The sequence below is a fragment of the Schistocerca cancellata genome, chromosome 4 (genome assembly GCF_023864275.1).
Source record: "Schistocerca cancellata isolate TAMUIC-IGC-003103 chromosome 4, iqSchCanc2.1, whole genome shotgun sequence".
Taxonomy (NCBI): Eukaryota; Metazoa; Arthropoda; class Insecta; order Orthoptera; family Acrididae; genus Schistocerca; species Schistocerca cancellata.
In genome coordinates this window covers 775,039,931-775,057,942 of record NC_064629.1, presented here as the reverse complement: position 1 = coordinate 775,057,942, position 18,012 = coordinate 775,039,931, and the positions used below count along the sequence as shown (strand labels likewise).

At 37.0% G+C, this 18,012-nt stretch overlaps 2 protein-coding genes across 2 annotated transcripts in view; one reads left to right on the top strand and one right to left on the bottom strand.

The window, feature by feature from the left end:
- Positions 1 to 10,125, top strand: part of LOC126184597 (plancitoxin-1) — a 30,341-nt gene extending 20,216 nt beyond the window's left edge. Inside the window, exons 3-7 of the mRNA XM_049927038.1 lie at positions 7,754 to 8,000; positions 9,121 to 9,318; positions 9,404 to 9,509; positions 9,583 to 9,724; positions 9,909 to 10,125. Coding sequence (XP_049782995.1) covers positions 7,754 to 8,000; positions 9,121 to 9,318; positions 9,404 to 9,509; positions 9,583 to 9,724; positions 9,909 to 10,103 — 888 coding nt within the window. The 3' untranslated portion in view covers positions 10,104 to 10,125. The remainder of the gene's footprint in view (positions 1 to 7,753; positions 8,001 to 9,120; positions 9,319 to 9,403; positions 9,510 to 9,582; positions 9,725 to 9,908) is intronic.
- Positions 10,126 to 10,171: 46 nt separating this feature from the next.
- LOC126184422 (ATP synthase membrane subunit K, mitochondrial-like) lies at positions 10,172 to 17,743 on the bottom strand. The gene is made up of 2 exons (XM_049926811.1): positions 17,523 to 17,743; positions 10,172 to 10,368 (listed from the first exon to the last, which is right to left on the bottom strand). Exons 1-2 carry the CDS (start codon positions 17,607 to 17,609, stop codon positions 10,297 to 10,299), a joined length of 159 nt encoding a protein of 52 aa, XP_049782768.1. The 5' UTR covers positions 17,610 to 17,743; the 3' UTR covers positions 10,172 to 10,296.
- Positions 17,744 to 18,012: the final 269 nt, after the last annotated feature.

Sequence of the window (18,012 nt, the reverse complement as noted above, 5' to 3'; positions counted from 1 at the left end):
AACCAGCAATTACACCATGATTCCGGTATGTTTGTAGTAGTATTGTCACAATACTGCATCATCGTGTCATCCATATAAAGTGTCACGGCATCAAGAATTTCATGGTGACAATTTCCATAAACATGTAGTGTTTAATGAATGGGCACATCAACAAGTGCAAATGAACCCCATGAGCCTACATTCACAAACCGTGGTATTGTTAATTGGCATAACATGCATTACTGGAGTGTAGACAATCGCCACTGGTTACAGCAAGTTGACCAACATCCTTAGACAGTTAATGTATGGTGTGGCATCATGGGGAACAAACTCATTGGTCCATATTTTACTGATGGCACAATGTATGGATGCAAATAGCAAACGTTTTTGGAACAGGAACCACTGATATTACTGCAGGATGTTGTCCTGAATGTTCGACAATGTATGTTGTTTCAGCTTGACAGTTGCCCAGTGCATTATGTAACTGAAGCACAGGAGGTTTTAGACCATATTTTACACTGAACGGTGGATCAGCAGAGGTGGTCCTATTAATTGACCCCCTAGGTTGCAGCACTTGACGTTACTGGATTTCTTTCTGTGGGGATGTTTAAAAGATAAGATGTGCCAGCAAGTGCCAATAGGCTGTGAAAACACAGTCAACCAACTCAGAAACACTTCTGCTGAAATTCCCGAAGATATGTTTCTGTCCTGTACACATTCATTTGAAAAGCGGATCACTGTGTGTATTGAAGTTGGCGGTACTACATTTGAACATTTACTCTAATTGGAAAAGTAGAGTAGTATTTGCCTCGTGCCATGTCTACAGTAGCGCATCGAGTAGTCCGCTGTTCATTATGTCATATGAATACAACATTGCTAATGGGGTTTCCAATTTGAAGTTATGAAGTACTGACCTGTCCTCCCCTTTCAGCATGGAGGTGGGGTCCCACGTGTCACTGAATATTTAAGGTCCATTGAGGAGCAAGTTGCTCGAAAATTACAATTCTGTACCGATTTCTATTTCTCCAATTACAGCACCACCTGTGGCGAAACAAAGAAAATGCTTCAGACGAAACACATGTAGATTTTGCCGTGGAACCGTAATCTGCAATAAAAAATGGGGATTCCCATTGAAGATTTCAAGGTTGTCCCTTCCACCCACACAGGGAGTGGGATAGTGGGTGGATCGTTGAATCATTGGATGCCACCATCTGCGACAAACAAATTGGAATTATAACTTTTTTTTTTTTATTTGATGTGTAGTTTGAGATATTTCAATGTCTTCAGTTAAAATTAACGTCCTGTATAATCACCGACATGTATGCAAGGGATTACTGTGACGTTTCTGTCTTTCCACTATGTGTGCAGTAAATGGGGAAACTAACTATTACAAAATGTGTTCAAATAAGACCAAAGTGCAGTTATTCTTTTCTTCAAACACTGGTAAACATCCATCGGAGAATGAAGAATGTGTGTGGACAGCACGTCTGTCAAATATCAGTTGTGGAATGATGTGCCAAGTTCCAAGCTGGTCATGGTGTGATGCAACACACCGGTCAATCCCATCCATTATGGACGAGTGGAGAAACACTTGAACATCCATTCTATAGTCCTGATCTCTCTCGCCATGTGATTATAACACCTTTGGTCCCTTAAAAAGGTCTTCAATGGTATGTGATTCCAATCAGATGAGGATGTGCAGCACACAATTGCATATTTCCTCATGCAATAGGACAGTGTCTTACCAAACGAATATTTTCAACCTGTTGGATCGGTGGTATGATTGCCACAATGTTCACAGTGATTTTGCCTAATTGGCGTACTGCATTCAAATGGAAACTTTTATCACCCCCATATATAATGCGCCAATGCATTTGATCTTACAGAACCTTGTCAAGGAACTGGAGAACAAGAAGGTTGTTTAGAAATACTCCAAGATAACTGTAGCTGCTTTTGACATACACAGTTATACCCATGGATTTTTTTTTTTTCACTTTTAGGAAGAAAATGAAATTTCATTGGGCCACATCTGATCTTCAATGTTTAACCACAGGTGTGATTTGGGACTCAAGAAACACTTATGTATGCAATATGCTATGAGTAGGCTCATTGGTGTGGTGGAATCCAAGTAGAGCTGTCATTGATAACATCACCTGGATTCTCTTGTAGCTTCCACAATACTTTCTTCAATTGTGGTTGTGACAGCACCATTTGCAACAAATAAAATTCACACCATTCTTGTGACCATATACAGTGCTATGTTCAGTTTTGTCAGACAGGCAGCCTGTATTTTTGTTTCTGTGTTATTTCGACATACTGCCTGTTGGCTTTCATGTCAGGATCTGTGGCCAACACTTGTGTAAAGATTTTCTTGGCATTTTGCCAGCACAAGTGGCTGGCATTCTCAAGGTCACACCCTCCATTGCTGGTGGTGGATTGGAATCTGGCCAGCAGTCTGAGAGTGTATGTACCTATTGCACCAATGTCCGGGGGCTTTTCTGTGGATTCCCTTGGTGCAATGAGTGTTCCACTGCACCAAGGGAATCCAGGATTTGTTTACTGTGAGGCTTTCTTCTTTCTTGTGGAAACAGTGTTTGTGAATTTCTGTGCCATCTCTCTAAAAGTTGGCATGGTAGGTAGCTCCTCTCCACTGCAAGAATATCTGTGTCAGCGACTTTTTATCATGTTGTCGGCCTCTCTCAATGCATGCTCTGCCATGGCCGATTTCTCCATTTTTCCCAACCTACAGTGCAATTTATATTAGACCCTGGCAGAGCATGTTTTGAGAGAGACTGACCACCTGAGAAGGTGGACTCTGGCACCCTTGAGCAGATTTTGTATACAGGGTCATCACAATTAGTAGCAAAGCCTGACACAGGAAAAGTGTATATAACAGAAGTAAAAATGTCTCAGTAGTAGGATGAGAGGGGTGACGTCCTTTTTGTTTAGGGAAGGGGGTAAGATTTTACTCATGTTTGTGTTTTAGTATTAAATAACTGCAGGCGGTTTGAATAAGGCCTGCTGCACAATGATTAAGAAGCCAGGTAATCTAAAACTAGGGGGAACAAATCAGAACTAGACCTGGAATCAAATTTGAGTATTCTAATGGAAAACTACCAACTGGTTAACACAGTACCGAATGAAGGTTTTTGCCATAAACATGATAACTTGGCGACACACAACCTTTGACATCTGTCTTTTACTGAAAATATTCATGGGATGATACTTTGTAACAGACATTTTTGTTCTGTTAGTGTGCAAGGAATTGCTCTGTGGCATCTTGGAGTGTGTAAATGATGTAGAAGATAACGTCTATTTTGTCATGGATTGCCTGTTGATGGTTATTAGAAAAGTGGCCATATCTGACAAAAGATGATATGCGATTAGCTTCCTCATATTTATGGATAATGAATGTATAGTATGAATATGTTTCATGAGTACTCTTGTATTTGTTATGGGTGGTGGTAGAACAAAAGGAAGGAAATTGGGGTTAAAGGCAAACTATTTTATACTCAGGTCTTGTTCATTCTCATCTAGTGTAGGTATGTGCCTTTCCCTTAATGGGATTTCAAAATGTTTCAGTCATTTTATTTTGACTAGAATTCCTTTGGTATAATCTTCATTAGACTCCTCAGATGCTCTACACCACACTATTTCTGCATGAATGCTATTTATTCAGCAGCTTCATACAAAATATTTATAGGCACATAGCAAATCACTCGTTTAAACAATTTCATACAAAATTGTTACCAACTATTAATTTTGACTCAAGATTTTGTTTATTATTCATAAGCTTGCTACATATATTCTCTCATACTTTGGAACTGTATTTGTCTGTTGAGTATTATCAATAATAGTAACCTGAGGCATCACTATCTTGCATTTAAATACAGTGATTAGTAACTTTTTTTAGATACAATTACTTAAATATTCTTCCCAAAGTCAATTACCCGATCAAAATGCAAAAAGACCTTATAAAATGATGGGGAAGATACTCCTTGCCCTTTGAATGTCTCTCCTGTTTAGTAACTGAATGTGTGTAATAGCTCATTTATGTTGTTCTGTCCTGTTAAACTTGCATACTGACCAACTTCTCAGTTTAAAGCAAAACATTAATCCACTTCTTTCCTGAAGTGTTTCCAAGGATTCTATAACAGATAAAACTTGCAGTTGGCTCCTACCTGTTGATTCACTATTAAAAAACTCCTTTAGTTGTGCTGTAAACTTCTGGGTACACACAGGTGTTTCAATACCATCTTGTTTGTATACTTCAAGAATAACTCCATTTTTAATTTTAATTAATATACCTTGATGATAAGCTAAGTTTTGGAGTTCTGCAACATTTGTTACTCCTCCTTTTTAGGTTTTTTAAGGAAAGGTGGAATTTGCTCTTTGAACTTTTGTATTATTTACAGTTTAGTGAACTATAGTTGCATAGAGACATACCGTTACACCCTAGGATATTTTGGGCACTTAACATTACTTTAATCTAAAAGTTTGTGTTAAACTTTATGGATGAATCTGTTCAGAAGCCTAAGATATGTTAAAGCATACAACTTGCACTGGGATAATGCCTTGTGGAATATTGTTTGGGACCCCTCGGAAGTGTAAGCACTTCTTTATCACACCCCTGTCTTTTTGCTGATCTTTGTCACTGGATGTGTTTTCTTTCCTATTTTTTGATTGCTATCTTTTGTAGATCAGCACTGTTAAACTGAATATTTTGCTACTGTTTGGAATATGTACTGTAAGTAGGATTTTGAGGCAGGGTATGTTTGCTTGGACGAACTTTTATGCTGAAGACTTTATTTGCATATGGAAAGAGATCCACGCACTTAAGCAACAAGCCCTTCCAAAGAATCTCATCATACAGCAGTGACTGACTTGTGGTATTCAGTCTGAGGACTTTCTTGATGCAGCTCTGCATGCTAGTCTATCCTGTGCAAGCCTCTTCATCTCTGCACAAGTACTACAACCTACACCCCTTTGAACCTGCTTACTGTTGTGAAGTCTGTCTCCATCTACAATTTTTACTCCCACACTTACTTCCATTACCAAATGGACAATTCCCTGAGGTGTTAGGATGTGTCCTATCAAACCAACACCCCCCCCCCCCCCCCCCCAAAGTCAAGTTATGGGACAACTTAGTTTCCCCTGATGGTGGTTAAGTAATAATCACACCTGTCAGCACCTGCCTTCTTTGGAACTGGAATTATTACATTATTCTTGAAGTTGGAGGGTATTTCACTTTTATCATATTGCACCAGCTGGAATAGTTTTGTCATGGTATGATCTCGCAAGGGTCTCAACAATTATGAGGGAATGCCATCTACTCCAGCTACCTCATTTCGACACCCTTCTTGCAGTATCACCCCTCCTACTTCATTTGCATCTACTTCCTTTTCAATAAGTGTCATCAAATTTCCTTTTGCATAGTTCTCATGCATATGTTGTATACCTTGTGTTGGATGCCTGTATTTACTTTTGCCTACATCACTTGTTCCACTTTTATATTTTGTTTTGTCAGTCAATATATTTATCCAAGGATTTCTACTAGGTTGAGCTTTTCCTATGTTACAGTTAATTGTTGACTACTGCTCAGTTGGAAACACTGAAAGAGCTGTAGTTTATTGAACTTTTCCAGGTACCATGTTGTTAATTTCATCCCTTTCCACAGTTTATATAGTTTTGATCTGCATCTACCTCTGGAAATAACTTGCTGCTTAAAATCTGATTTAGAAATTTAGCTTACCCTTATATAATCTGACACAGTCAAATGGTCATTCTTATCAAATCACTCCAATGCAGTAGCAGAATTTTTAGCACACAATCATGTATAATATTTATAAAAGAGTTACATACCCCACTATTTGGAATGTTTTTTGTATGAATAAATAAACACTGAATTGGGCAGTGACATAGAAAGCAGTCTTGCAATTTGTTGGTCCATATTCATTGAGATGTTCACAAAAACAAGCAAACTCACTCCTGAGACAAGCACTCATCTGTACATAAAAAATATTAAAGGACACACATCTGTTAAATAGAGTCCCAGAATCATTTTGAAAATGCAAAGGGGAATACAAGTTTTTGGATTTAGCAAGACGTGAATCAAATAAATTTGGCCTTGTACCTCCCCACCGATATCCACTAAATACTGGAAACTTGTGAATCTTACAACCATTGTCTTACATTATGATATGGAGACTAATTGCCGATATATCATTAACTGACATTTAACTGTAACAAATTGTACCAAGAAAGATTGAGAAATCTTCAATTCACTGTCGACCTGAAACAGCGTACATCAGAACACGCAAGTTACCTGAACAAAAACAACCAAACAAAAATTCTTGAACCAATGACATTTCCCATAATTTTATTTCTGCAAATTGTAGCAATAATGTGTTTCCAAAAGTTCCTTAATGTGTTGGTGCTTTGAAACAGCATATACAGTATTCATAGGATGTGTGTTATGATATAAAACCCACCAAATATGGGCTTCAACTGAAAATGATTGTCTCCCAAGGCCTGCTTGTGATGTAATGTGATCTTGCACCTCATTGGCCACACCCCTCTCTATGAAACGAAAATCTAATTTGGATTGTTGCATATAGAATATCAAGAACCCACTAAACTGCTTCATTATACTCCTTAATGATAATACATGTTGCACTGCTAAATGGTGAGTGGTGCTCTTTGGCTGAGAAAGATCAGTAACCACCATGTATAGAGTACTATGATCTTCCACTGTGTGCATTCTGTGACAGATGAGAAGAGGGTGCTAATGGATCAGTGGTGTAGTCAGTTAGTAAAGATATCTGGAATATGAATGGTTCATGCTCTCTTTTCCAGTAGCAATCTTCAAACCTTGCTGAAACTATAGTCCCTATAGCCCCCTCCTCAACCCTAATAGTTAAGTTCATTGTGAAAAATTTGACTATGTGCTTAAATAGTTTAGAGAGGTGTTTGCATTTATAACAAAAAAAAAAAAAATATCTAGTGACTGAAGTGTCAGCCTTTTTAATCTACGTAAATCTTTGTAACCCACCTGACAGAAGTAATGTGTGAAAAATGTATGTTTATTTTCCAATGTTATTTACCAACCTGTTCTATAAAGTGCACAAATGATGTGAGTAATTTTTGTAGTAAAGTATACAGAGGTTTCTATTCAAAGCATGTGCTTCCATAAAAACAAAGTGACCAACTGCCTCCCTTCAAATATGTTCAATCATGAAGCTAAATTACAGTCATTTATGATTTTAGCACACAAATTTTTCTTCTGTTCTGATTTCAGCAGTTCGGAACTTTTCATTCAGCGTTTTCTTAATCGTGCTTTGATTGAAATACTAACATGCTAAATATTACTTTTTCTGGGTAAAATAACTGAGCTATTAAAAGTGAAAGCATGAATTTGTATCAAGCTATGGTTTATTCTCCGGTATAATTTAAACAGCTTCCCTTTAATATATACGGCTTTTAACATAACATTAATTCAATGACATTCTTGTGCTCTTCCTAGTATTAACATTTTTCACTCTTTGTGCCCAAATTAGATCCTCATAACAAGTAAAGTGTTATGCCAAGTGCCTGCCAGCTCCGCCCCCCCCCCCCCCTCCAATCTGATGTTTTGCACTTAATAGCAATTCAATGATTTCACATATTTATATTCTGCTGCTCATGTATCACCATAAGTGTGCAATATGGGCCTTGTGCAACATTCTGCTTCAAAACAATTTAAACTATATTACATTGTAAATCTGTTCTTTTTCAGAATAGCAGCCTTCTGTGGTTAATATACAATGATGAGCCAGTTAATGGTACTTCATCTTTAGATCTAGGACACACAAAAGGAGTTGTTGTGGCAAATATGGATGGTGGATTTTGGCTGGTTCACAGTGTTCCTAAGTTCCCTCCTGTTCCTTGCACATCACAGATGTATGGGTACCCTGCAACAGGACTTCACTTTGGGCAGAGTTTCTTCTGCATTAGTATGGCTGCCAAATCCCTGGATATTGTGGGTATGAAAGTCAGTACAATTTTTTCATCTTTTGAGGAGCTTAGGATTCTTCATTGTTTAAACCCTGCATACTTGCATATGCAGCATCGTGCAAGACTGCTATTTCTGTTACACAGTTTAAAGCATTGTGATCTAGGCAGTGAACAGAATGTCATTGGATTTCTACAATTCAGCAGTGGCAGTCTTACTTCCAATCATGGCTTAAATCTATATGAAAGATTACCGGAAACTTTTTTGGAAGAGCTTTCATTACTCACTATAAAAAGTTGTCTGCATTTAACCTTAATTCTCACCAAGGAATTTTACTTCAAAAGATTAAGCCAATTCCACCTATTAGCAATAAAATTATACTTTTCCCTCTTCTGAGTGAATGTTATGTTTGTCAAGCAAAACTTAGTGAAACCCTGTTTTATTTTACAGAATAAAGCAATGTTATAAATATTTTCTATCTGGTTCCTGGACCATTTAAGAAAATTTCATGTTTGTTACCAGATGTTCATTTTTTGTTTTGTTTCTCTAATAATACAAATGTTTACTTTAAGCATCTGGTACAGAGTGCACCACAACCATCACCGAAAATGTGTAGGACATATCGTCTATCAAATGGCCAAGTCATTTGCGTGTCTTCTGAAATTCATGAACAGTAATACCAACACAACTCATACAATAATAATTTGCTCAAAAACATGGTAGAAATAGTGCCTTTTGAATAGAGAGAAATTAGCAATAAGTTAACTAACCAAAGAACACATTCATTACATGCTATAGTTTTGTTCTTCAAACTATGTACATTAGTATTTATTGACTCAAGTTTCATCTTACGACACTAACATGACCCCACGATGTTGCCAATAATTACAAACAAAGAGCATTCAAAAAATATATGGGAGTTTATTCATGTGGTGCAACATACGACTTGACCTATATTATTGCTGCAGTATTTATCAGTTTGTCACTGAACGGGGAAACTTGGGAGTTCCCATATAAATCTGTGGAACCTCGTTACCCCTAGTATTTCTTGTAACCTAAATTGTCCAAATCTTGCCAGACTGCAGTACTGAAATTTGTACAAATGTTAAATCCTTGATCATTACCTTATTATCTGAATCTCTTTCTTGCAGGAGAACAGCTATTGTACAATGAACCAGAACTCTACAGTTCACAGATACCTTTTAATTTAAAGGATGTATATCCAAATTTATCACTTGCATCCCAGAAAAAATGGATAGAAGCTGCACCTTGGTTCCACATAGCTACACTTACATCCATGAAAGGAGATTCCTTTTGGTCTTTTGCAAAATCACGTCACTTTGGGGAAGGTAAATATAAGGAAGAGTAATAGCAGTGGTTCTTTTACATATTTCTCCAACATATTGTGCCATGAGCTATGGGTGTACTTTACAGATTTGTATGCAGACCTAGTGGCTCCTAATCTGAAATCTGACCTCTTTGTTGAATCGTGGCAAAATGGTGAAGGAAAACTTCCATCGGAGTGCCAGTCAGACTTCATGTAAGTTGAAATGAAAGTTTACACTCTTAACTAGAATTTTACTGTGCCATTAAAATACTCCTTTCTTCAACAGTGTTGAGAACATTGCAGCTGTAACATGCAACACTGGAAAATCACAAGTGGTTGAATTCCATTCAAGTAAGGATCATTCAAAGTGGACAGTTACAAGTAACAGCAGCAATCCATGGGTCTGCATTGGTGATATAAATAGAATGGCAAGTACAATGATGCATTTTTGTTGCTTTAAAGAGAATATCTCATTAGCTTATTTATGTGCATTATCTTCATTTAAATAGAGTATTGGTTTTGGTATTTTTTTAGGTAATTTTCATACACACAGTTCAGTCACTCTTGTGATAATTATTACACCTGAACACTACATTTAGTCAAATGTTACAGGAATCTCAAAAGAAGAGAGGGGGTGGCACTGTGTGCACTTCCAACAAAGATTTATGGATTGCTTACAAAAGTACTGTACAATCTGTTGATTCCTGCCCAGTGGCGCAAGATTTTAACAACAAAGCCTCTTACATGGAGAAACAAGCAACTGTGTATTTATTGTTATTTACATTCATTTATAACAACATGATATAAATGCAATGAAATTACTGACAGTGTTAATATCATGAGATTTGGTCACAGATCTCATTAATTAATAAAAATTAATTTCTTACAAAATTTAATGCTGTATTCATTTATACAATGTACTGTGTTGAGAATTTATAATACTTAAATCACAAGTTGCAGTTTATTTACAGATTTGGTACTAATCCTCACAAACTTTGGATCACTTCTTCTTTGGTTTCAACATGAAATATAATATAACAAGACCAACACCAGCATATGTAGCCTTTGCTACCTGAAAACAAAAAGGAAAAGTTATCAGTTTAGAATGCCTCACACGAGTCATTCCAATAACATCCAACAATTTCTTCTCCGAACAAGAGTTAAAATTTGATGAAAAAATCAATCGACATTTAATTTACATGTACTTTTTTTCTAATTAGTCTCCAACTTCTATGACCTTAGATGAGCATGTATTATTCCATTAGTAAAAAGCTCTTGCCCTGTGCTCAGTCAATCACACTTTAGAGAATCCATAAATGGCTCAAGTAGAGTGCCAGGTTTGACCTATAGAGTCGATGAGGCAATTTTGTGATGTGGTCTCAGGTTCCGAGACGTGTGTAGGAACAAGATTTAATTTGGACCCTTGCCACACAAAAACTGTTAATAGGGATAAACATGAATATTTAACAAGAGTCGTCGGCTTTGACCAGTGACTTAGACAACATGCGACAAATGCCATAAACATGGCAACTATAATGCAATACCAGTGGCAGTTTTTTTGAATGGTCTAAGCTTCAGACCAGGCTGTCACCACAACCATGATTTTTTTTCTTTCACATTAACAAAACTGAAGATATGCACTGAAAGGTAATATTGCAGCAACCATAAACATTTCAAATATTCTTTTCGATCTGTAAACAGTTCTTGAGTTTGTTTAGAATCTTTACATATGCCACTGACTTCTTGGCTGACCCTTTGGGCAGCACTTTAATGAGAATGAGGATATCAATATCCCAAAAGACAGCTGTCATGACTCAGCAGAGGGAGCTGCCTTGTATTTCTTTGTTTTTGGTTATTGTGGATGGTGCCACTCCAATGACTGCCTTTTTGTTGCTTGCTAAAGGTGATGCATACAGGTTTTTTCACCTGCAATGATCTGTGACAAAGGCCTCTCCACTGGTCTCAAGGTTTCGATGTAAGGCTTTTCTCTGAATCAAGTTCCACCAATACGCAGAACAGACCACATCTGCAGCACATCTTTGAATACCCAAGAGTTTCAATCATTGCACATGGACTTCAAATGCTCATTGACTGCTGAGTAATGCAACAGTCTGCACAAATAATGGCATTCACACGATTCACCATAGCTTCGAGCAACGGCTGTGAGACAATATCACAAACTTGGCCGATCGTGGAGCTTAGTTTACGTGCTTCCTGATACTGTAAACCTCTTTATCCACTGCACAATAGCACCCCTATCACCTACCACACACTGCACAGAAACAATACTGGATGTTCACCAGACTGTGCTTTTATTTTAATGGATCACTACTGCTTTGCCATCTGTATGAATTGTTTTGAAACCTCACACATGTGAATGAAAAACTTAAATTTGAAGTACATAAAATATATTAACTAAAATAAATCTGGGCAATCTTTTCTTGTACAACCCTCATATTTAAATACAAAATTTCATCAATAGTGTTCACAGAGTACAAAAATAATAAAATGTTTGCAGGCAAAGGATGAAAATGAATAACCTGTCAATGGAACAATCACTGGGAATATCTGCATCAATTCTATCTAAAAAAATGTGTTAAGTACTGCAGTAGCTGCAAGTACTGTGCAATGGATAACATTTTAAAATAATAAAAAATGGCACAGGATGGAAAGCCTTTTAACCCTTTCATGGGCAATGAGAAGGTCCAATCTCATTCTTGAAAACATTGTAGAGCTCTGTAGGAATGACCCCCCCCCCCCACCCTACTCTCACAACTGATGCAATCCAGCAGATGCTTATTTTGCTTGAGCTGGTTTATACAGAAACTTATGCCAATGGTTTGCTGGAGTTTAGAACCTGTTCTTGAAGTGGATGCTATCGGAAATGTATTTAGATTATAAGCTCCATAAACTGACACCTCTTTGAAACCTGTAAAGACAGGTTGCAAGGTTTGGTATTTGTCCATTTCCACTAATGGTTACCCTATTAATTGTGCAGTTTAAATTAGGAAATCTGAAGACTTCACTATGGACATGTGTTGCACTAAAATTATCTGATTCATACATTCCACAGAAAATCGATTGGGGTGGGGGGAATCCTCAATAAATAATAACTTTTGCTTCCCCTTGGCTGCAGTTTATAAGCAGCAATAATTTATATACAATAATATTCATGTAATTAACACACTGAAGTTTTAAGTATTTTAAGACTTATTATTTATGAAACTCAATAAAATTTGATTCCAATGCTGACTTAAAAACACAGAATTCCTAGAATTTCCTCAATTTTTCCACGTAAAATTTAATTCCCCCAGAAATCTAAACACATTCAGGAAATAAATATGGTTGAACTGAATGATTTTCACTGGGCATCATATACTATCACCAAATGGCTATGATCAACACAATGAACTAACAGCTGCATGCAACAGAAAAGCCACACACACTAAGTGCAGTTTAATCTTTAACTCTATACAGAGAAGAGAATACAAAGCCCAGTATTCTGAGGATAATCTTAAGATCACTCTTTTGAGTACATATCTTCTCATCACAATAGTTTAACTTACCCATGAAGGGAATGAATTTATGTTGTGAAGGATCTGAATGAAGTCTACATTTCTATGACTTGCTGTTTAACAGTCACACACAGTAACTAGATTCCTTCTACCATGTGTAACACTAAGAACAAGAAAATAAATGTTACAAATACGGATTGGGTACATGGTATGTAAATTTAAGAAATTTTTAGAATTGAACCTAAGCTGAAGACAAATCCACTGTAAGCTTCCTATATTGTGCTTAAGGCTGCACACAGAAGAAACAATGCAGACAAGATATTCTCCCATGAAAGAGCTGGAAATTGTATGATTGGCTGTATTTTCCAACTTAAAGTTTGTCCAACTGCATTAAAATTTTGAACAAAAATTATCTGAACACTATCTAGTTTAAGTAAAACTACGGCAGTTAGCCATGCAAGAGCTATGGTGCAAATGTTATCAAGACACACACCCTCCATCACATGTTTAATATAGCAGCAGTAGACATTAGGTAACAATTTGCAAAGGTCATCCAAACCAAAATTGACCACCACTCCTTAAGACAATAATGGTATATGTAAATATGTAATATGGTGAAACACCTGAAGATTCATTCAAAAGTGAAAATCCTGTTGGGCCAAAAATCTGTGTGCAAGACATGATTTACTGGCAGTGAACAAGAAAAATTTCTAGCTTTTCACTCCTCAGCAAATTATGGAAAATTATGAAGAAAGAATGAGTGGAAATAAGTTATGAGTTAAGTGGGCATCAACTAACAATATGGAAGGGAAGTGGAGGAGACCATGACATAGGGGGAGGGTGGCGAGACTATCAGTGGGGAGACTTGTTTCTCCCAGTACTTTGGCCATTTTGGGGAATTAAATTTTTTTGTAGGCATCAGTGTTTCTTGCCATTCACTTTCCATTGTTTTAATTTGCATCTGTGAGTAACTGTTGTTGCTGTCCAGTAATAGGGAAAGAAAGATTTTTCACCGAATTAACTTTTATTTTGGTAAGTGTATCCAATTATTTTTACATAATAATTCTGTAAGAAATAATGCTGGTAACTGTTTCCTATAAAAGTCCATACTTTAAGGCCTAAAGTATAACTGAAAATAAATGCTAATTGTAAGGTAGGGAGCATTCAGAAGCAATTTTGTTTACTTGTGTCTTATGGGGAGACTTGATCCTCAATAACTTGGTGAGACTTGATCCAGGGATCAAGTGTCCTTGTTCAAATGTTTCCCAAAGATTTAAGTGTTTTCCTGGTATGACATTATTGTAAAACATACAACACCCAGCAAGTGATAAAATATGATATATAGAAATTTTATTGTAATATAATACATTGAATTATACAATATGGGTGAAAATGAAACTTAAGTCTAATAAATTAAAACAAAAAGTATCATAATTTTGCTTTATATTGCAGAACTATGGGTCTTACAAATAAAAGGAAAGAGGGAGTCAAAGCTAGGAAAAAAATTGTCTCCAGAAGTATGGAACTTGCAGTAATGGCGTGCCTTGGGGGAAAAAGTTTACGAGGAGCATCAATGGAATTTCAAGTCCCACTAATGACCTAAAAACGTTATGTTAGGTAGCAGTTAAGTCAAGATACTGAAATTTCTTATTCTTCTACATACACCAAGTCTAAGGTGTTTTCAACTGAGGAGGAAAATTCTTTATGTGAATACTTGAAAACAGCAAGCAAATTACACCATGGCCTAAGTGCAAAAAGTGTGCGTGCATTTGCATATCAAATTTCTCCTGAAAATTGGAAGAAAGGGGGCAAAGCTGGAAATGGCTGGTTCAGAGGTTTCATGAGAAGGCATCCTGAACTCTCTCTTCGTACACCTTAAGGAACCAGTATAAACAGAGGAAGCAGCTTTAATAAAAACAATGTTAGACAATGTTTTGATAATCTTTGCCAGATTATCACTAGGGAAGTTCTTGGACCAGAATCTATTTGGAACATTGACGAAATGGGTCTTGCTACAGTCCACAAACCAGGAAAAATAGTGGCTGTAAGAGGAGAGAAACAGGTAGGAAAAGTGACTTCTGCCGAGAGAGGTGAACTTTTGACAGCATGTTGTGCAATAAATGCTATAAGAGGCCACATCCCACCTTTCATGATCTTTCCACATGTGAAACTGGCAGGATACGATGCTGCATGGAGCTCCTCATGGAACCAGTGGTTCCACTCATTCCAGCGGCTGGATGACAGCTGATAATTTTGTTTTGTTTTTAAAACATTTTCATAAATATGTAAAATGCAGTGCTCTACACAAAGCACTTATCATTGACAATCATGATAGTCATATTAGTTTGGAATCCTTACATTTTGCAAAAGAAAATGGATTTACTCTTTTGACAATTCCTCCCCATACATCCCATAAAATGTAGCCCCTTGATAGGTCAGTGTATGGTCCACTGAAGGCATATTACAGTTCTGCTGCAGGAGATTGGATGACAGCACTTCCAGGTTCAAATGGCTCTGAGCACTATGGGACTTAACTGCTGTGGTCATCAGTCCCCTAGAACTTAGAACTACTTAAACCTAACTAACCTACAGACATCACACACATCTATGCCCGAGGCTGCGACTGTAGCGCCTAGAACCGCACGGCCACTCTGGCTGGCAGCACATCCAGGGAAAACTATCTATGATATCTCCAAGATTTTTGGTAGAGCTTTCGCTAAAGCTTTTACACCCAGCAATGTGATTAGTGGTTTTCAGGTTTCAGGCATATGGTCATTTAACTCTGATATATTTACAGATGATGAATTTTTGTCTGCATATACAACAGACCACTTACAATCTGTGGAAGTCTGTGATTCGCCAAAAGAGTTTCAGTATCAACACCATCTTCCGGAATTAGACCTAGCCCTATTGGATACAGATCCTTTGAAGATATCAGACCACAACCTAAGGCAGCAGCTCACACTACAACCTCACTAGAAAGGAAACGAGCATGTACCACAATCCTAACAAACACTCCGGTAAAAGATAAACTTGAGGAAGAACTCTGAGCAAGAAATGCACAAAGATTGAAACCTGTGAGAAGACCTAAGAGGCTGAACTTTAAAAACAAGAAACAAACGAATAAGCCAAAAATAGAAACTTCTGAAAGTGAAGAACTGTCTCCATGTGAGTTTGATAATGACTTAGGAGAGTTTGAATAATAGTGATTCTGATGCAATTTTGAATGATGAACCAGGCACTGGAAAACGGATCATTGCTACCTTCCAAACAAAGAAAACTGAAAAACATGTGGGGAGAGAAAGATAGAGGGCCAACGGTTCAAGTGGCCAGGAACTGAAGACATAGGTGACATTAAAAGGAGCCAAATTGTACGAGTCATTCCATCTCCAGCATTTTCTTCAAAGAATGACAGAGTTACCAGGTTCATTTTAAACAGTGTCAAATTTGAGGGCTTTAATATTCAATAATTTGTATGTTTGTCTATAATTTCATCATGTTAAATACTTCAAACACAGGCACCCGTTATTGACTTTCTCAATAAGTATACTTGTTTTTTCTTTGTATGACTGCTTTATCTCATATGATCTTTGATACACTAAACACGCTAATTCTAATTTTTGACAGTAATTTCAACTATTTAAAATATATATCTGATAACTTAGTGACTTTTATGATATGTTTTGTAGGCTACAGATTGCACTTCAAGCAATGCCTCTAGAGATCATGAATGCATTTGGTTTCTAAAGTTATTATGTGAATTTCTTTTGTTAGTAAACCTCAGTTCCTCTTACAAATCTTATAGACAAAATAAAATTTGGTTTGAATAATGAATAAATTGTTTTATTTACCACAATAAAGTGGCGGATCAAGTCTCCCCGTAAAATGGATCAAGTGTCCCACATATGGTGAGACTTTATCCATTCTGTATGGCTTTAGTTTTTAATTTTTGATGATAGTAAATGGCAAAGGATTGAATTAAAAATAGGGGCAGAAAGAGTTAAAAACTATTTATTACACATTTTAGTTCTTTTTTGAAGTTTATACCTACCACTTTACAAAATAAAATGTAAAAAAGGGATCAAGTCTCACCACTCTCCCCTACTGAAGTTCTGAATTTGTCCTTGAGGCACACTTGGGTAATGAAGTTTGTAGTGCATGGGAAAAGGCAGTAATCTGGTATAGGATATGAGTCTCTCTTAACTTCTGATATACAGCTACTGCAAATTTTATACTTGAGTCTATGAACTAATTTTCAACCAGAAGCTTGAACTGTTTACCACAATACATCATCACTCATGCTACAGCATACTTATCACTTGCTTATGTTCTACCCATTAATTAACATACCAAACCTACATAGGCAGCTTCGGAGAAATATAACTGTAAACTGAACCACCGACCCAAGGCCCTTAAGATTGTGAACTACTGAACAAATTCGACTTGGCAAAAAAATTTAAATTCTTAAAAATGTCCTTCTGAAACTGCTAGCAAATCCTACTAGAAGTACGTATAGCATTAACTGCTATGAACTACTGCGCAATGTTTTTAACGTTTTAATGTGTGCTATTATCTACAAACTCTTTTTAGCTTTTCAAATGGGCAATAAATTAACATCGTTACAGAGAATCATAAATATCGTGATGGAGCGCACCTACCCAGATAATATTACTGAGAATTAGAAATAACCTTCAAAACAAATGTTACTCACATTTGCCCTCCCGGTATTCGTAGTTGAATTGAAATACTTCGACAGACCTTTTAATTGGCCTTCTTCTACTTTGGCGTCTCCTGCCATAGCTTGCGAAATATTATAATGGGTATTACCCTAATCGAACAAAAACTGCACCCTTTTCTCTCTGTGCTTTACTTGCCGGTCTCGCTAGCACGGGCACAGGAAAATGGAACCAATTCCAAAGCACTTCATGCACAGAAACACACAACTCTCTATGTAGCGACAGATGTGCTACATATGAGCACTGGAGGCGTTCAATAACGAAAGCCCGTCCACGCGTTAGGATTTGCCTGCGGTAAAACGTTTACATGCATTAATTTGCGGCATACCTGACGTGTTCACCCAACCCAGTTTCAACATACATCCGGTTCGCCATCTTCGTCTAGTCATTGGGTCGTATGAATAAAACGGAGAATACTCGAAATTTCGGAGAAAGTTCTCAGGTTTGCATGAATAAAGCAAATTG

Bases quoted from the DNA above. Each gene is read 5' to 3' on its own strand.
- LOC126184422 (XM_049926811.1), bottom strand. From the start codon at position 17,609: ATGGCAGGAGACGCCAAAGTAGAAGAAGGCCAATTAAAAGGTCTGTCG. The intron at 10,369-17,522 runs GTGAGTAACATT...TTTTGTTTTCAG, and splicing joins CGAATACCGGGAGGGCAAAT to GTAGCAAAGGCTACATATGC.